Source organism: Botryllus schlosseri, chromosome 10 (assembly GCF_051294905.1).
Source record: "Botryllus schlosseri isolate E-star chromosome 10, Bs_hap1, whole genome shotgun sequence".
NCBI classification, from domain to species: Eukaryota; Metazoa; Chordata; class Ascidiacea; order Stolidobranchia; family Styelidae; genus Botryllus; species Botryllus schlosseri.
In genome coordinates, this window is record NC_137245.1 from 23,859,625 (window position 1) to 23,879,541 (window position 19,917).

A 19,917-nucleotide genomic window follows, 5' to 3' on the forward strand; every position below is an offset into this window, starting at 1 on the left:
GCAAAAGCATTTTCTCTCGGCCATATTCTATCTTTAAGAAGCCGCGGATAATAGTTTCCAAGTCGTTGGTCTAACCCGGCCGTGACTCGGACCATCAATCGACCATGATCGAGAAGCGGGACGCTCTGTCAATAAGCTGGTTACTGGCGAGATAGCATATAGTGGTATGATCCAAAGCTGCAACACCAATAGGTTGTGTGTTAGACTCCGACCGAGGTCAACTCCATAGTTCCTTCCCAAGTGTTGAAGGTTTATCTAGTCTCCTCCTCGCCATATCATCTGCGTAAGCGGTGTCATAAACGCCTAGAAGTGGTCCGTGCGAAAATAAGTCGGCAGCAACGGCATCATAATAAATAATATCAACATCACGAATACCACAAACAACATAGGGTTACCATACGTCCTCCTTTAGGCGGATGTGTCCTCCTTTTTCAGGTTTTTGAAAATGTCCTCCGAGGACGCATTTTTTAGTCAACACAACAAATTTTCAAGTATATTTATAAAAGTTCAGCTCTTTTCAGTTTAGGTACACTAACTTTTATGGTTATGGTATGGTCCACCTTTCCCGATTCCAAGATATGGTAACCCTAAAACAACAACAATAAGCTGACAAAGAATCAGCAATGATACGCTGCCCTCACAGAGTTCTTTCGTAGTCAGGTAACGTAAGATAACTATTGTCACCGTAAACGAATGCATGCCAATAATAGCAACACATGCTCCTGACAAAATATCATCCCTTACATTTTTGAGTCGTCCCACAATTTCTCGCTGAATAAATAAACACCGCATTTTAGTTTGTAGGTATGGTAAAAGAATTAATTATAAATGCGCATTGCACATCGTAGATCAACTTCGTCATTGCGAAACTATATAGCAGTGGGTTAATTATTAACAAATTTCTGTTATAGTCGGCCGGTGTGTTAAGGCTACCTGGTATTGTGCCGACGTGTGTACGCTATACTCAAGATCATGGGCATTGAACTAATTTTCGAAGGACTGCGGCTGCTGGTCAAATTGATATATTACCAAATTGAGGCGGTGCTCAGGTTTTTCATCAAGCCAGGACGAAAGGATGTCAAAGGAGAAATTGTATTGGTAACCGGGGCCGGGAGCGGAATCGGTAATACGATCTCAATCAACCAGTAGCCAGTCTGCATTGCTAAGTTTTCGATTGCATGTGCAATTTATCTCAGGACAAAAGATGGCGCTGGAGTTTGCAAAGCTCGGATGCGTGGTGGTTGGGTGCGATATTTCTAATCGAGGTTTGGTGGAAACGAGAGAACTAGTGCACGAGGCGAGAGCAAAATTTCGCGGTTACATTTGTGATCTGAGCAACAGGGATGAAATCTACAAGATGGCGAATAAGGTTTGTGAATAATCACTTGGTATTGGATGTACATTACATAGGCACCAATCTACACGCAGGTTGCAAGTTTTCAACGAAACCAATCGATCGATTACATACATCAAAGCTTTACAGTTATATTCATATAAAGTGCTGCGTAGCCTATCTCCGCCAACGACATTTATCAATGATTCCACATATGGCTCAGTGAAGCATCAAACCATTAACTGGATTTCAGCATAGCCTCTATAACATATTTTTAGTATCCAATGGGGTCAGTGTGCGAGCATGCATTTACGTACAATTAGTTATCTGTCCTCTATTTTTAGGACATATTGTGGAACTATATAGCAGTCAAAAGGTATTCGCACGATACCCTCTCGGTTAATTCTGATTTTCAGGATCTTTTCCCGGGCTTAATTTAATTACGAAGGTTCTCTAGTGTCTAGAGTCTAGACTATAAGGGCTGGGCAAAATCATCGAGTACCCGAGTGATTCGATTCGGAATCATTTATTATGCTTTGAGTGGAGTCAAGTATATTCGAGTATCACTGATTATGACGTAATAACATTATATATAAGATGCCAAGGCTCAAATATGTACCTTTTATGCCACCATATAGAATATAGTTATTCATCACATTACTTATATTTTGGTATTATTTCGACCCTACCGATTTCATTTCAGTTTGTGACAATGTTGTGGGAAGATCATGACTTCGTAAATGTGTTATTTCCAGTAGCGTTCGTAGCTTTGTACTATGTTTCATATATTGTGATACGGCCAATCAAGTGTCATCGGAGGACGCCCAAATGTCCTCTTTTTTGAAAATTTTGCTTAAATACAGGCTACAATTCGACTGAGATACAGTAAATCAGTACTCACGTAACGTTCGGGCGCGTAGTTAGGGAGTTGAGCCGGAAAGTAGACCTTTTCTTTAGTCAACCAACCACAAAGTCGGGAAAAATTTACCATTTTTTCCGGATTTTACTCCAGTATTGTAAGTCTGAAAATTTTGAAAAAGTGTCCTCTTTTCGCAGTTCCAAAATATGGTAACCTTACCACGGACGATACCAAAACTGAGAGTGAATGAGGCTCACGGTACTCATAACAAACGCCGATAGTGCCGCCTACGCACAATTTTATTTCTTTTACATGAACGCGCAGATAAAAACAGATGTCGGAAAAGTGACAATTTTGATCAACAACGCCGGAATAGTAACCGGAAAAAAACTGTTGGACAGTCCCGACGCTATGATGCTAAAGACGATGGAAGTTAACGCTATTGCTCATTTTTGGGTGAGGAATTTTGGTTTCCTTTTGTTTGTCAATGTTTGGCAAGTTTTGAATACGGGCTAGGCTAGGCCTATCTGACAGAAATTTCAGATTATAATACGTAAGCATATCGTTCTTCAGACTTTGAAAGCGTTCCTGCCCGATATGCTGTCATCAAACCATGGGCATATAGTCACCATAGCAAGCGGGGCAGGTTTCTTCGGCGCGCCAGGACTTGTGGACTACGCAGCAAGGTTTAAGCGGCATTCCAAAAGGGACTTGCCAGGCGCACACTCGTCACTATATACAATCCATTTCAGCAAGTTTGCGGCCGTGGGACTCAGTGACGCATTATACCAAGAACTGGATCATTTGGGCAAATCTGGCGTCCACGTAACTTGCGTTTGTCCATATTTCATCAACACGGGCATGTTTGACGGAGTCAAAATGAGAATGTAAGCTACACCAGCAGTGGAATTTTGCTACGTATGAATGAATCACGGTGTACTTAATACATGGTTCCCTGCCTGGGCGCCATGAATCTTTTTCATGGTGGCCATGGGGAAATTTTTAAATGTTTTCGTCTCAAGTCTACCCCACTATAACAAAAGAGATGAATTAAAATATAGTAAAAACACTAGTACGCAATAAGCTACTTCTTAATCTTTGGGATTTTCCCTCAACCACCAAACCAACGATTAAGAGAAGGCAAAAACAAGCTCAATCTTCACTTTAACTGATTATTTGAAAACTGACAACTAATTAATTTACTATCTTGTTTATTGTATGTTGCATTTACGTACATCATTTTATCATTGTAACTGCCGGACGTACCGTACGCTGAACCCTCTTTATACGCCAGTGCCATTGCTGCTTAAATCCACTCTTGCTTATTGTGAAATCGGTACATTCTTTATAACTGCTCAGGCTGACTAGATGCGCATTGTATTTTATATGTATTGTCCTTGTCTGCAATTTCAGGATGCCGCTTCTCGACAAAAATGCTACAGTGGATAAAATCGTCGACGCCGTGCTACGCAACAAATACCTCTTGATGATGCCAAATATATTCTACGTCTTCGCCGCGCTGAAAAAGTGCAGCCTTTTGTATATCGTGGTACGCGACACATGCTAAATGTGCGTTCTTTTGCAGCATCTTGCCGGCGAAAAGTATTTTGGCATTGAGTAAGTTCACCGGTGGTATATCTTCCATGGACGAATTTGTCGGGCGAAGGAAGACGTCGTGAACGCAAGGGAGTACGCGTCTACGTCAAAAGACTTGAAACCGCGCCAGTAATTGGCTAATGTAATATGGCGTTCGATACTTTATGGATATTGATAAAATATGAAACTACGAAACTGATTTGTTTCATTTCAGTGCCCAATGGCCTGTTTAAGGGATAAATGTGGCTCAGCGTGTCACGGTTGACCGATATTTTAGCATGCCACGCAATAAAAAACGACAGTTTGAGTCCAACATATCACTTTATAACTCCATAATAGAGATGGTCAGTAAGGAAGTAGGCCTACTTTTACATTTTCAGGCTACTCAAAGTGGTTAAGAAATCCACTCAACGTTTCAGATAGTTTAGGCAAAACTAAGCCTTCTACTTGCACCGGAGGAAAAATCTACGCTACTTCTACGCAAGTACATGTGTCCCATGCTCACCGCCAACGGACCCGTGGCACAAAGCCTGAGACTATTATAGTAGGCTTACCATACGTCCTCTTTTAAGAGGATTTGTCCTCTTTTTTGACTTTTTTGAAAGTGTCCTCGGAGGACGCCCTTTTGTCCTCTTTTTTGAGATTTTGTCCTCTTTTTTGAAAATTTAGGTCAGATTTAGAGCAAATTGCGAGTGATATGCCGCAAATTAGCACAGAAGTGACGCTCCGGCGGGTATTTCGGAGTGAAAAACGGTAATTTTAGCTCTGAGCGAAAACATGACTTTTTTTTTAGTCATCCACCTGGCAATGTGGAGAGAAAAACGGTATTTTGAGCTCTGAGCGGAAAAGATGACCTTTTTTTTTTTTTTTAGTCAACCGATCGCAAAGTGGGAAAAATTCACCGGTTTTTGGGAATTCTACTCCGGTTTTGCAAGTTGCAAATTTCTGAAAAAGTGTCCTCTTTTTAGATTTCCAAATTATGGTAAGCCTAATTATAGCGAACAGGCCAATTTTAGCTAGCAGGTATGTCCATATCCAACAACCTAAGAAGGCATTCATAGCCCAGATTTCCACCTTCGAATAAGCCTCCAATTCAGTGGTTCCCAACCTTTTTGGATGTCGTACCGCATTTCAAACTTCAGAGTACGTATGGAGCCGCATGAAAACACTGGAGTATAAGCTACTTATAACGAAAATTTATAGGTAGCTACTGAACTAGCCGACCTCCGGATCTCACCATCCAGCTACTTTGAAAGTACAGAAATTAACTATAACTATTCATCTAACCAAACAACAACTGTCGTACTATTATATTTAGAGGTCAATCGGAACCGCAAGAAGGCTACCTGAGAGCCGCGCTTGGGAATCATTGCTCCAATACGTACAGTTCGTCCTCGCCTCCATCTCGTCAGTTAAAATCTCAAAATAACTTAATTTGCCGCTCCACTAAACAAGGCCTCTCAACGCCGAAACCTCAACAAAAACGACTCACTTAAAACAGATGCATGTATTATTGTATTATATCCTAGAATGACGCGAGATTTCGATTGTAATAAATCAAGCCGATATATGAAGGCGGTTTATAGTGACTCCCAATTGAGGAATTGGTCGCAAACACCCGCCAAAGTATACCTACCAGTCGCATATATCAAGCAGATTAAAGGAACCTCACAATGCCGCATGATGGCCGCAAAAGCTTGGATTCCAACCCGAAATCTGCCCTTCTTTTGATACAAACCGTATTGTGGCGAGGGTGGCATGTGTTCTACAGTCCTACATCCCGCTTTGCCTCATTTTGGACATACAGCATATTACAAAGACATTACAGACAGTACGCAGTCATGGTTAGTTACGCAGACACACAGAGATGGTAAAATTGTTCTAAACGCTGAACTTGAAAACGCGATATAAAACGAAAACCACACAAATCCACTATGACGGAAACAAAAGGACGAGAAAGTTGACGACCAGGTTAATGCGTGCCGCACTTGAAATGCACACAGAGTCCAAAAAACAGAAAACAAGTTCCGCAAAGTTATCCAATCCATAGAAGTAGCCGGCTCTGACAGCCTTACAGTGATGGTGTTGAAAGCCTATTACAAACGGGACAAGTGCTCGACGCAAAGATTGCACGTAATTTGCACGCCTACAAAACAAATTCTCGCGTGCCGCGACGCGGAAGTATTTGCAATTCTATGCATACCGTTTGCAGATTATACGCACGCGATACCTGAGAGTTTTACTACAGAATCAACAGGTCATAATATTGACTTACTGCCAATTGAAGCAGCGATAAAGCATTATTAGTCACCCGACGCCAATTCAATAACAAGCTGACTGACACGGCCGAAAAAGTCACTGCTCATACCGGCAGAATACAAACCCTGACCCATTTCCAAACGGAAAAAGCGTATACTTCGCATAAACCATTACTTCCAGTTCCTGTCCAATCGAAATCCACGGGAACACCGAAGATCGAGCGGCGTATAAGGCACAGCCGAAGATCTCCCGTTCATGACGCCATAATTGCGTAGCCGAAGCGTCACCGTGTATCGGTGACCACAGAGCTCAGAGCCTGGCCTTTTTCAACGGATTGCGGCGCTAGACGAAATACCGCAGTCCAGACACCAGGAAAAACTTCTCTAAAAACACTTCCGAGTCCAGCACCGCGATATGAGCCGCCCTTCCGATGACGGTGTTGGCGTTTGTGTTCGGCAGCGCGTGCACCACGTGGTACCTTGAAAAGATGAGGAATCCATGAGATTTGGAAACATTTCGGCCCGTCGTTTACAGCGGCTGACTGACCAACGATGTGCTGGTACAGTTTTACACAGAGTTCGACTGTTACACAATTTTCACGTTTACCATGAGCCAAGTTTGGCTTGTTTCGCAATATCCTTTTCTACTGTTTCATTTTCAGGAAAATCAGAAGTCGGACTAGAATTAGAATTAAAATTGATCACTGAAACATTTCACAAATCAGATTACCGATTTTTCGCTCGAATCAGCCTAATTTAAACAATTAGAACTACCTAGTTGCCCACACCTGTTTGCTCATCAGGACTGTTCAAATACTTTTCCCCCGAAATTCACTATCAATGTGGCCGAATTGTTAGGTTACCCAAATAAAACGCTGTAATGTAAACCGAATTTGGCTCATCTTCAACTAGTAGAAGTGAAGTTATTACAATTCAAAATTTCATCCGTTATAAAAAAATAATACGGTACTATTTACGGTAGCAAATTCATCACCGCTGCATGAACATAATGTAGAATTGTACCTTTACAAGTTAGCTTCCCTGCCTGTCATTCGTAATGATTCATTTACTAGACCCAAATTACCCCAACCAGAGAGAGAGAGAGGGTTTGAATTGATTTCTAAACTCAATTTGTAATCAAGTACCTTAGTTGTTATCAGTTTGGAAATTGACTGCCGTAATTACATTCCATTTTCATAAGCATCACACATAGCATTTATAGAACCCATTCAAATTGTGCTCACTAGGGCAAGTTTTTGTTGCAGTTAAATCAGTGGAAAGTTGCATTTATTTTGACATAAGTTGCGTTTATTTTCTCACAAAAGTTGCACTAAAAGACCACATTTTGCTCGGTCGACTAAAAAAAAAAGGTCAACTTCCCAGTTCCACTCCCGAAATACAGTTTTCCATCCGCATTCTCTATTGATTGAATAAAAAAAAAGGTCAACTTTCCGGCTCAGCTCCCGAAATACCCGTAAGAGCGTTACTTCAGTGCTGATTTACCGTGTTTCAGTCGAATTTGGGCCGTGTATTTCACCAAAATTGAAAATACTTTCATGAAAAATCGAAAAAGTTGGCAAAGTGTTGCAAAAAGTTGCATGAAAAAAAAATGGACAAAAGTTGCACTATAAGATTCCTTCAAACAGCTTAAAGCAGCATTCTACATATCTTCCGAGTATTTAGGAAGCGGCCGGAAGCTGTAAAAACGTTGCAAAAACTTACCCTTGTAATCCCAAACCGAACCAAGACAAAACACAAAAGCCAGCCGTCACATCGCTCACCTCACGAGATTTAACTTGCTCTTGTTCAGCACCGGCTTCATGATGTTGCTCAGCATTTCTTGGTAAGGCGGCCCGAGCGTTTTGTCGCGAAAAGCCTGCTTGCACATTTCGATCCTGGCGGAGTGATACGGAACGTACCGGTCGGCGGCAGACGCGATCAGCAACACGTTTTTGAAGTACTCCAGTCCTGGATTAAAAAAAGGGGAGCGTCGTAAAACATTCCTATCCATCATAGAACATATTTTGGGGAGAACAGAAATTTCAGCACTAAAAACTGCAGTGAGAAACACCTGAAATTGTGCCTAAAACTGTGAAAGGCTGGCTCTTGTAGTATTGAATAAAAGAATAGTATTCTGAATTGACCAAAAAATTCACCAGTCAGAATAAAGCTCCATTTGTCGGTAGTGGCTAGATCAATATCTATAACTCGAGTCATGACCAGGGCTGAGCACAATGTTGCGAGTACTCAAATGTTGAATATCAATTGTAATGATCGAGACAAGTAGCCATAGTCTACGATTTAGAGAAATGAAAATATACGCCTTCACACCGATCGTAATGTTTCAGTCAGTCACAAGTTAATCTCACTTTTATAGTTTTGACTCGAGTCAATTCCGAGTCCAATTAGCCAAGCAGAGGGCCGAGTCCGAGTCCAAGTCATTGTATTGATTGATCAGTTTCCAGTTAAAGTCTTGTTAAACCCACTTTTTATAACTCTGTTTGATGATATCGAATGGTTCGCATTCATAATATACCAATTTTTCTCACTTTCACAAGTTTCTGGTCGCATTTTCAAGTACCAGCACCAATAGACGAAATCCAAATAGTGTAGTTGATTTAATATTCTTCGAAATTACAATGAAATGTCGGACTTGGCCGTCTGAGTCTCAAGTCATGCGCAATGCTCGATTTTGCTCATCACTATTAGAGTCATGCTGATGACGTTATTTCGTTGCAGCGACTCGTATTCCGTCGTTAAATAGTCGAGCGGACAGCATATAGCCCGCAAGTCAAGGCGAATCGCATACACCTAAAACCCACCTTTCCTTTTACTCAATTTATAAATATAAGTCTTCCGCATATCCGCGTGATCCTTGCAAGCCAGCTGCAAGAGACACGCCGACTTTTTCCACTTCTGAATCAGCCACAAGCCTGAAACCGACAAGGCGCCGATTAGCGGCCCCCAAAACAAAACCACCTGTCGGGCGGTAGTACCTGTGCTGACGAGAGCGCTGTTGTTGAATATCGTGCCGAGGTGGGGCCCGGAAAACGACAAAAACGTATGAAACCTGGGACGCAGATGAGCCATTCTCTCATGGGCGATTGTAGCACGAATCAAGAGACATCCCAACGAGTGGCCGATAAAGCTGAAAACAAACGACCGTTCGTACGAAGAAAAGAGACGTTTGGAGGTACAGAACTTCAATATACAGTTGAATAATATATTCGTATTGAAATAAACCCAAATATCTTCGGCTCACACTCGTCAGGGCTAATCGTCAGCGACTAGTAAAGAATTTAAAATAACATTGTATATCAACAAACGTACCACCAAATCTGACGTCATGGGATATTTTAATAATCGAAAATGATACCTGTGATGTCAGTTATATTTGGAGAGTGGAGATGCGACCGTTGACCCCCAATGCTCATTCAATTCTCTAACCAGTTGCTGATGATCAACCCCAATGAGCATCAGCCGAAAGTATTTGGGTTTGTTGCAATACGATTATATTATTCAAAAAATATGAAGTTGGGACAGATTCAATTGCCACTAGTCTGTTTTGGACATTACCGCGCCGCGATATAACAATCTATTTCACCTACACATAACACCTTGTTTTAATCGCTTTTCGTTCCTTTGTGTTCTCCTCCGTTACTCGCAATTCAGTGTACAAGCCTCTTACCTACATGGTTTATACCAAGGTGGGTGTTTCATTCAAAGACTACTACAGGTCCTTCAAAAGTAGCCTACAACGCGTTTGAGACCAGTAATACATGAAGGATGAGAAGACTTTTAAAACAAAATGGACAGCATAATTCAGCGATATTTGACAGCAAAATAGAATCTAGCAAACATGTCCTTCCTATCGTTTCCTTTTATCGCCATACTGCGCTATTTTGATGGAATTATCATCAAAACAAACTCGACTGAACCTTATTCTCGAAGGCTGCCTTCCCGAAATGAAGTTGATGTCGATATATTCGATAATTTCATTCACTAGTCTTTCGGTCAGGGTGTCAATGTCCCCGTATGTGTCCTCTTGGTTGGCACGCGACATCAGAAAAGATAAATTGGTGGTAGGCGGCACGCCCAGTTGTAAGTATGTCTTCACGAGGCGGAGGTCGTTAGAATTTCCTACAGAAAGAAAGAAATTTGCACGAACTGGTATGGACGGAAAACTTGTATTGAACCGAGTGCCATGATTATTCCTGTATAAGACACATTTATGAAACAGGTGATTTCATTCATTGACATCGATGTTTGATTTTCGCCATCATCAATTTTCAAAACACTCCCGAGTAACCCATTAGTTTACTGAGTGGAAGGAAGTGTTGTTGCGGTATCTAAAACACGCTGAAGCTGTGCTTTGTAGATAAGCAAGAAGTGAAAAGGGTTTGGAAGCACTCAAATAGATTGAAACTGCAGTTTGGTCGAGTGTGTCGTCTAATCAGCAGACATAAGCATATTTCTACTACAGTGAAGCATGCCGTACACCAGAGCCCCCACAAACCACACTCCAATAAACAACGCTCACCATCCAGTCCGTGAACACAGACCACCATATGATGGTCCTCGCTGCCGTTGGAAAACGCTTTCGACAAGGACAGCCGTTCAGTGAGGTAGGGCGACAGGGTTATAGAGGGCGGCAATTCAGAGTAAAGGTAGCCCGGGAATTGAAGACGGTTGAGGAGCTTCTTCTTTTCCAACGAGTGACTGAAATTTGCGAATAAATAGAAAATACTGACAAGCTCAAAGCAGGGTGAAACGAGTAGGTCGAACAAGAAGAATAAAGTTCACAAGTGTCCAATCACCGCCAATTACGCCACCCGGGGTACAAACCACAGCTGCGCCGTGCGCAAGAATAAAATAAGCGTTGACTATCCCGCAAAAAGCATTACATTCCACATGCATTATCAAGAGAAATAAAGTCTTATAAACTCACTTCCGTTCCCTCAGCTGCCGTACGGGCGGTATGGCGTTAAGAATATCGATCGAAGTCATCAAAGCCGCCTCGACATCGCATAGATTAATATCGCCTACAAGCTGATGAATAACACCGTCTCAAATCCGTCGACGTCGTATCGCCATATATCTTACTTGATTAAGTTTTGTTCTGGTAGACATTTTAGAGTTGACTTTCTTGAGGGTTGCGGAAGATATTCGATCGTTCACAGTGGTGGCGTTTGAAGAATTTGCGTTGCCCAATGTCTACAAAGGAAATGCCATCGCGCGTTAACAAAGCTAGGCAACGGAGGGTGAGTTCAAAGTTGCCAGACCGTGTTTTTGCCGTTTACTGTAGGCGCAGGTTCGAGAATTGCGTTTCTGAGCGTTTTCTCTGAATCCTGAACGAATCATTATCACGCGTGAGGTACAGCCACAATCGCTCGCTAATACTTTTTCATGCGAAACTAGCGTACCCTGTGACCACCGCCAATAGCGTTTCCTTACGAAAATGTCAAATTAGCAACAAATTTCACGGTAACGAGAAACAGCAAGGAACTTTATCACCACATATGATGTCACTGGCATAAAAAATTGGAATAATTGAGGTGAACAAGAGACTTATGCTCAACGTACCATTTTTACATTATATACAAACTCCTTGTGTTGGCAGTAGGAACAATGATTTCCAATATATCTCATCGATAATAATCTATCAAGTGCCAATTTTCAAATTTCATCATTCACCACAAACGTTATGATACGAATACAATAACGTACAAAAGCTATCATTAACGAACCACAGCGTATCGGAAAAGTGCAAAAACGCGAGTATTACAATATCTTACTCCGAACGCGGCGAGTTGATTCAAGAAATCAGACTCGCAAGGCTCTTCGCAACAAGTTAGCGATCCCGTGCAAACGACCAGCGACTGGCTTCTGGCGGAATGACCTACAAAATTGAATATATTCCGTGTCGTCTATTACCCGAAACTGAATCGAGTATTACCGTAATATTAGTGATTTGAGTCGAGTAGTAAAAGACAATTTTTTTCGAGTACTGAAAGTATACGCTCCTCGCAACTGAAAGTTAATTTACTAACGAGAACTATAGTTTTGATACTGTTTTCCGCCGAGGAAGCCTTGAAACCTTGACTGACCGTGTGCAGCATACGAGACATAGCACAAAGCTACGGACGTTACTGGAAATAACACATTTCCGAAGTCATCATCATCCCGCAACATCGTCAAGAAGTGCAATGAAATAGGCATCGACGGAAAAATAATAAAGTATCTTTAATGTGACGGAGAAACAGGCATTATATTCTTTGTGGTGGCATAAAATGTACTCATTTGAACTTTGACATGGTAGATTCTGTTGTGACGTCATAATGAGTGATACTAGAATACTCGAAGCGTAATACGCGATTCAGAATCGAATCATTCAGGTACTCGATTTTGCCCAGCCCTAGTAATTATTGGACACATTTCGACGAAAGCAACTCTTTTAAAACATAAAATGGCGCATACCGAAAACGTCCTGCGGCAAGGTACTGCCTTGAAGGCCGCCGTCGCAGTCCGCGTTTTCGAAGAAAAACGAGCCCGGCGGTTCTTGGCTTTTCAAGAATTCTTCTGTGTCGCACTGGTCTAGCATTCCGCTTTTGAGAAATTCATTAATGTCGCACACTTCGCTGAGGTAGTCGCGTTCGTCAGGCGTGGAAGGGTTGCCGGCGTCTTTTGATTCAACTGAAACTGGCGTTACGTCGGAAGCGTTGAGAGTATCGTCGTGCGAGTCATCTGCGAAAAAGTCGGAAATCACAGATATTATGTATTAAAAATAAATAATTTGAAAAAACAAAATCAATGATACATGCATCGCTGGTTGGCTGATATCAAATCCAGTGTTTCCCAAACTTTTTACACAACGCCCCCTCCCCGGTCAATCAACCAGGTACCAAACTTCCTCCTACGGCCCAATCCCGATTAATTTAGGATAGACGTATTCAATTGAGGAATAATATCCTGTAATGCAATTTTCCTTCCAAAGCCATCGCGCTCCTCTGCAGTGGAGTATGCGCTCGGAATCTTACTATAATCGCAGCACACGCGTTTGAATGCGAGTTCTGGACTTGTGCTCGACAAACCTCCAATGTAAATAATTCCTTTCGTTGATATTTGATTGGTCGGTTAAAAAATCCATTGCTGAACACAATAAGCAATGAATGTCTACGGAGGGCGTCGTTGCAACGTCAGATTGCAGCCGGCTTGTTCGAGACTCGGAACCCGGCTCTGGACTATTGTAAATTTGAGCAGGGGTTCTTAACCTGGGGTCCACGGACCCTCAGGCTCCAGGGACTAGTTTTTTTAGGGGTCCATGGAAGGCCAACGTTGAAACTGTGGTTATAAAACTACATTGTCCTTAGAAGATTTGTACTAGTGATCATCGCATGTCACAATAGCTGTAGTGTAGGGCCACTAGTTACCACCAACCAATAATCATGCCGTGATATTTTTATTTACCAACTTCTTCCCAAATTTAGGGGTCCGCACTTAGCAAGAACCCGTGATTCAGGGCACAAACCTGTGTTATCCTTAGGTAACGCCGACACATCGTCCGTAGAGTTATACCTTTGATCCATCACAACTCCACTGGTAGACGACGAACTTATCTCTCCCCAAGCTTCGAGCGGCTCCGGCTCATCAAACGGGCTCAAATCCGTAGTCGTAACGGTCCCACCGCCTGGATGCAGTCCCATGCCGTACCTGACCCGGTCCAGTCCGGCCAACGGCGCTCTGGACACGTCCGCATGCCCGCTAGCGCCGAGCGGCAGCGAGTTCAAGTAACTGTCGTGGGGCCTTGGAAATTGTCCGTTGTTGTCCGTGCCGTTTTGTAGCTTTTCAATGCCGACCGAATATGATCGAGATTTGACAATACCTGTAAACAAGCGCCAACCTTACTATTGTTATACTGATAAGTCTAATAAGAGGCATTGTACAGCGGTGTTCTGTAATGAGCAGACGTAGTCAAAGTATTACTCAATACTTAATTAATTGGCTTAGTAATCATAATCACTAATTAGTGGGTAAAGTTTTTCCAACTCTTTCAACTTTTTTTACACTCAGAATCTATGTACTTTTGATGTTTTAAGCTGTTTGGAGGGATTTTATAGCGCAACTTTTTACAACTTTTCTCTCTTTTCATACCAATTTTTACTGCAACTTTTATCAAATATTGCGTCAAAATGTAAAGGAGTGATTTAAAAACATGCTGTAAACTATTTCTAGTATGGTTCTATTCTCTTTGATTTGCATAACAAAAAGCTATCTGATGGGTTAGCTGCATCTCACTGTGTTAACTATGACACAATGGCTTGCAGGCAAGAAATTCAACTACCCCTATCAAGCGCGAACGTGCGTAAACAATATGTAGCATAAATAGATCACTTTATTAATTCTTTCGTTTAGATTTGAGATAGTTTACTATTTCACGAACGCCCAGGCGAGACCGCCGTAAATTACATTTTCAATTGGCCACCTTATTCAGGCTATTATCCCAGCATTGCGTAATTTTCTTGCTGTGCGGCGCGAAAATATAATTTTTGGCGGTCTCGCCAGAATTGTCCGTGAAATGGCGAAGTAACAAATATGACAGCTCGGCGGGAACTAGGTTACACGACGGAACCTGCCGAGTATCTCATACCCCACTAATTAAACAGAAATTATAAATCCGCCTTTTTAATGCAGTGACTTTTGTCAAAATTAAATGCAACTCTCTCGCGATTCTAGTGCAACACCTACTAATTAGCCTTTTGATTGAACGATAGCGCCTCACCGGTGGGAACAAAAGAATGAATAGAAATTTATTGAGAAAAAACGGGTTTTACACACAAATTGTCTTTTCGAATACATAGACACGTTACCATGATGCGCCGGGCTCTTTTTCTTCAGAGTATTGTCCGCAGAAGTGGAGACCTTGATGCTGACGTGAGGCGAAGAGGACGTCGTCACCGTGATGGGTGCCTGAAATTACCGAAATTATTTGCGGGTTAGTCACAATCTTAGGTGCCAACTCCGCCGTTCCGCTACGGACATGCCGTTAAAAGAGTGAATTTCACAAGCGAGGGTCCAAAATTGGGCCAAACTCGTGACTATCACTGGGTAAAATCGAGTGCCCGAGAAATCTGATTACGAATTGAGTTGAATTAAGCTTCGATTAAAGTCGATTACGGATGTTGTGAAAAATTGAAATATGTAGGTTGCATTCGACCACAAGGAAAATAATGCCAACGGTTCTACACAGGGTTGTGATGACTCGACTCGAGTCACGATTTTCTGACGACTCGACTTGTCTCGATTCTTTTTCGCAAAACAAGGCAATGACTCGACTCGACTTGAGTTAATCTGTGTATTGACTGGACTTGAGTCATTGCGCATGACTCGAACCAAGTCATACGACTCGAGACTCAGACGGTCAAGACCGACATTTCATTGTAATTTCAAAGAATAGTGAAGCAACCACACTGTTGGGGTTTCGTCTATTGGTACTGGTACTTTAAAATGCGACCAGAAATTGCTAAAAGTGAGGAAAATTAGCATATTACAAATGCGAACCATTCGACCTCACCAAACAGAGTTATAAAAAGTGGCTTTAACAGAACGTTAGCTGGAAATTGAGCAGTAAACAGAATGACTTGGACTCGGACTCGAGTCATAATATCACGACTCGGACTCGGCCCTCATCTCGCTGACTTGGACTCGGACTTGACTCGGTGGTGAATTGAAAATGACTGGACTTGACTCGGGTCGAAACTATAAAAGTGAGATTGACTTGTGACTCGGAGCCTTGTGACTTGGTTACAACCCTGGTTCTATATCTCGCCAACGATGACTTGGTATTTTGCCGACCATACCTATTTGTTTCATTCGACCGTTTATGATTCGCAACGAGCTGACAATGGGACGTCTACAACGGTACCATAGGCCTATAAATTAGGTTACAAGCTGCAAAATGTCAAATGATAAGTTTACCGACAGTGGAAACATCTACGATACCAACGAAATGCAGGTCGCACAAACATTTTGACTTTGCAAACAATTTTGACAATTTTTTGACCTAACACTACAATTTTGACATTTCGACTTTTTCTGACATGTTAAAAAAAATCGCCCTGCTGATCACTTAACAGCAATTTTACAATTCTCAGTAAAAAGTGTGTAATTTTAGTACTCGAAGAAATAACCTCTCTACTTGACTCAAATCATTATGCTGTCCCTGGTCGTGATATTAAGAGGTACAAGATAAACATCGACTCACGATAAGGGGATTCGCCGGCATTACCACCGTCTTTTCGCTGATCCCAGATTCCGGTTCTTCCGACGTCTCCGATCGCAGGTAAGCCCGAAAACGGCTCTCGGCTTTGCGGTTGGCGTTCGTCGAAAAACCACGCGCCAAAGGCCTGGAGATACCGTCGGACGCCTCAAGACTCGACCGAGACATGGAGCTAGTAAGAAAACATGTAATCAACCACGATGTCACCGTTTGGAAAGCAAAAGTAGTTACTTGGAAATTAAGGCAGAAGACGAATAACTTCTCGATAGGACTTTATTGGTGTCTTCTGACGTGATTCCGTCTCCGTTACCGGCTTGCGGCCCGGATATGAAACTTTGCTCTACAACTGTGGAAGACGCGGATGACAGGAAATAGGAACTACGGTGTGAGAGAGAGGAGTCGCTAGTTTATTCGGTATGTTGAATTTGGAACACGACAGCCCCTAATCGTAATCCCAACCCATAACCGAACACATTGAAACAGTACTTCCCATCCTATCTCAGCCCCAGTTTTTTTGTGCGGCCCACAATGTGATATAACCGAACAACTAGAAACAAACAATGTATACGCATGCATTTTACTATTAATGCGTCAGTTGATCTTGCATATTAGATTTTCCTGTTCTGAAAATATTCAGAAATACCTAAAACTGAAGTATAAGGTACCTATTCCCAAGCGCCACATGTAAATATGGTCAAAAGTCCAAAAAATTCATGTATACTTATAAAACTGAGCGCTATCACATCTATTAAAAGATTGTTGGCATACCATCACAGCCGAAGCAGCCCCAAATATATTGAATAGAAAACTGCAGCATTTAGAAATGCTTCGCGACCCGCCTGAAATGGATCCGCGACCCGTCGATGGGTCGCAACTCACCGCATTAACAGACCAAAATACATATCTGACGCCGAGTGCCAAATTCAACAAGCCGAATTCACCGAGTGCGGTACATCACAATTCGCGCTCATATCCAGCGAAACAGTTACTTTTGAATTTATTATCAAGATATTGATGCACAGCTTTCATAACAACAACAGTTATTAAATTTCTAACGGCTAACTCAAAGTGCCAAATTTACTGAAAGAGAGAGAGAGAGAGAACCTAATGCCTACGGTGAGTTTCAGTTATAGTTCTACGGCCGATCGAGGTTTCAATGTTCCCGGAGTTTTTTTTAGAACGTGTCGAAACTACTATTCTCGTTGACAATATATATCACTGTTACCAAAAAGGTGCATATAATTTCAATAGGTCCTCATAGTGCTCGAAGCCAATCAGTGTGCCTATGCCTAGTAGTAACTGCACAAACACGAAAGATACCTGCGCCGTCAAAACTGCGTCTGTGATGGGGATCGGACCGTTTCTTTGTCTTGTGCACAGCAGCGTCGTTGTAGGAACGCGAAACTTTCACTTTTGCGTGCTTTCGAATGGATGCCGGCTTCGACTTCGTCGATTCTGTCGTATTTAATATCCGAACGTCACTACCAAAGACTCGCTGAAAGCCAGGGTTGTAAGCAAGTCACAAGTCCATCACACTTTTTTAGTTTTGACTCGAATCAAGTCGAGTCATTTCCGATTCACCACCGAGTCATGTCCAAGTCCAAGTCGGGGAGCAGATGGTCGAGTCCTAGTCACAGTGTTGAGACTCGAGTCCCAGTTCAAGTCATTATGTTCACTGATCAGTTTCAAACTCAGGTCATGTTCAACTATTGTTACCAGATTTTGGAATCGGGAAAGGGGACACTTCAAATCATGAATGTTAATTTACCGAAATTGAAAACAGCTGATTTTGAGATATTTAACTGCGTATCCTGTCGTCTGTCTTCTAGGCCAAACTTTAACGTCTTTCGTGGTCTTTTGGGCATTCTAGGCTGAAAAGGAGGACAAATCCTCCTAGAGGAGGATGCATGGTAACCTTATGTTCAACCCATTTTCTAGAACTCTAGGTGATATCGAATGCCTCACATTCATAATATACCGATTTCCTCACTCTTAACAGTTTCAGGACCTATTTTTCAGGAACCAGTACTAATATGCGAAAAACGAATAGGGTAATGAGATATCTTACTATTCTTTGGAAGGTACAATGAAATGCCTGTCTTGTACGTCCAAAACTAGAACCATACGACTTGGTTGAAGAATTTTATTACTTAACTAAGTTAAACTTAATACAACCAAATACTCCAATGTCACTTTTGCGTTCATGCAGCGATGTTGTAATAGCAATAATACGTTCATAAATATGCGTCACTTATTACTAAAACCTATACACAAATTGACTCAAGTCAAATCGTGACTCGAGTCATTACGGCCCCGCTCATAGCGGTGGCGACACTCACTTTCCGATGAAGTCGACGACGATTTGCGACTGCCGGTCGGCGGGCTCGTGCCGTCTATGCTCGATAAAAATTCGGCCAGCGTCACCTTTGTGGATTCATCATCAGACACGCTGAGCCTTTGCGACCTGCGGTATTGTATTCCAAAGTGAATCGTCTATCGGGAATTGGCAATAAGGGATAACAGCAAAACCAATTGGAATACCGTAACTAGGAGATGGGGTCAAAGTTGTCATACTTGGTACTCAAGTAGAGATAGAGGTAACACCGTAAACTTCTACTCGATTGCAAGTAGAAGTAGCAATTTCAAATACACGGCAAAAGAAGTAGAAAACAAAGTATAAAACGAAAATTTGCAAGTCCTCAAGCAAGTAGTTTCAAAAAATTTGGCAGGGTGCAAACAACTCAATATGACTGACATACCGTAACACAAATCTAGATTCAATCTGCCTGCTTGTTATTCATTTGCCTTGACAAGTGGGGGGGGGGGGGCTGTTTTGCCAGATTGTTGTGACAATGTGGTGCAAGCATGTCCGTAAACAACGGTCTAATTTAAAAAAAAACAGAGAGTAGAGTATATATTTGCCTAAAAACTGTTACGTGGAAGTCGAAGTAGTCTAAAACATGGTCAATTAAGAATCTGTACTTCAGTACTTGAAAAATGCAGCAGTACTTGGTTACTGTTCCCCTCATAACTATATTGTTGAAAAATCGGTTTTAATGGAGAGTTACCACTAACAGTGATGGCCACTTTATCTACAATAGCTGTAAGTGGGAGCAGTTTTCAAATTAAAAAAGCACGTCCAGGAAGGGGAAAACATAAATTACATTCAGGATCACATCATAGTCGAGTAAGCTTATTCGTAGCCAATTTTCGAAACATTGATACAGTGTGATGGTTGCTTTTCTACAACGGACTTAAGTCAGCGAGAAATACTTGTGATGAAGTGAGCCAAGCCAAACATTAACAGATTACTGGAATGTCTGCGCAGGGTGCACACGACTTGAATATAACAATAGTAGATGCATAAATAAATCAATTATCAGTTTACCAACACCAAGGATTCCTAAAATAGCATATCTGCGAAACAAAAAAGCCTGGAGCAGCTAGACATTTTGGAACAATTGTGCTCATTTTAAATCAATGCAGTTTGATTGATAATGCGACGAAAAATGGAAATTGAACCCATCAAAAAAACTAAAGTTTGATTCGTCATATATACATTATACAAGGAAGTACGGGGAAGAGAGCAGTCTGT

General features: G+C 41.9%; 2 protein-coding genes across 3 annotated transcripts in view; one reads left to right on the forward strand and one right to left on the reverse strand.

The window, feature by feature from the left end:
* The first annotated feature begins 826 nt into the window (after positions 1 to 826).
* On the forward strand, positions 827 to 3,983 carry LOC145447655 (epidermal retinol dehydrogenase 2-like). Its single transcript, XM_080325908.1, has 7 exons — positions 827 to 1,123; positions 1,197 to 1,369; positions 2,517 to 2,648; positions 2,766 to 2,878; positions 2,945 to 3,079; positions 3,606 to 3,719; positions 3,778 to 3,983. The coding sequence occupies exons 1-7, from the start codon at positions 973 to 975 to the stop codon at positions 3,869 to 3,871; spliced, it is 912 nt and encodes a 303-aa protein (XP_080182034.1). The 5' UTR covers positions 827 to 972; the 3' UTR covers positions 3,872 to 3,983.
* A 1,297-nt stretch (positions 3,984 to 5,280) lies between these two features.
* LOC145447643 (protein FAM135A-like) overlaps positions 5,281 to 19,917 on the reverse strand; it is a 32,990-nt gene continuing 18,353 nt past the window's right edge. For both annotated transcript variants that reach the window (XM_080325889.1, XM_080325888.1), the window contains 17 exons: positions 18,662 to 18,786; positions 17,643 to 17,777; positions 16,554 to 16,668; positions 16,308 to 16,494; positions 14,914 to 15,013; positions 13,575 to 13,928; positions 12,524 to 12,790; positions 11,842 to 11,945; positions 11,329 to 11,394; positions 11,150 to 11,260; positions 10,995 to 11,095; positions 10,587 to 10,765; positions 9,985 to 10,186; positions 9,043 to 9,194; positions 8,869 to 8,979; positions 7,828 to 8,014; positions 5,281 to 6,525 (listed from right to left, as the gene is read on the reverse strand). In XM_080325889.1, coding sequence (XP_080182015.1) covers positions 6,390 to 6,525; positions 7,828 to 8,014; positions 8,869 to 8,979; positions 9,043 to 9,194; positions 9,985 to 10,186; positions 10,587 to 10,765; positions 10,995 to 11,095; positions 11,150 to 11,260; positions 11,329 to 11,394; positions 11,842 to 11,945; positions 12,524 to 12,790; positions 13,575 to 13,928; positions 14,914 to 15,013; positions 16,308 to 16,494; positions 16,554 to 16,668; positions 17,643 to 17,777; positions 18,662 to 18,786 — 2,632 coding nt within the window. In that variant the 3' untranslated portion in view covers positions 5,281 to 6,389. The remainder of the gene's footprint in view (positions 6,526 to 7,827; positions 8,015 to 8,868; positions 8,980 to 9,042; positions 9,195 to 9,984; positions 10,187 to 10,586; positions 10,766 to 10,994; positions 11,096 to 11,149; positions 11,261 to 11,328; positions 11,395 to 11,841; positions 11,946 to 12,523; positions 12,791 to 13,574; positions 13,929 to 14,913; positions 15,014 to 16,307; positions 16,495 to 16,553; positions 16,669 to 17,642; positions 17,778 to 18,661; positions 18,787 to 19,917) is intronic.

What these genes read in the sequence shown, in the direction of transcription:
- LOC145447655 (XM_080325908.1), top strand. Translation starts at nt 973, where the DNA reads ATGGGCATTGAACTAATTTTCGAAGGACTGCGGCTGCTGGTCAAATTG. An exon ending in CTTGTGGACTACGCAGCAAG is followed by an intron (nt 2,879 to 2,944) that starts GTTTAAGCGGCA and finishes AATCCATTTCAG; the next exon opens with CAAGTTTGCGGCCGTGGGAC. An exon ending in GACGGAGTCAAAATGAGAAT is followed by an intron (nt 3,080 to 3,605) that starts GTAAGCTACACC and finishes CTGCAATTTCAG; the next exon opens with GATGCCGCTTCTCGACAAAA.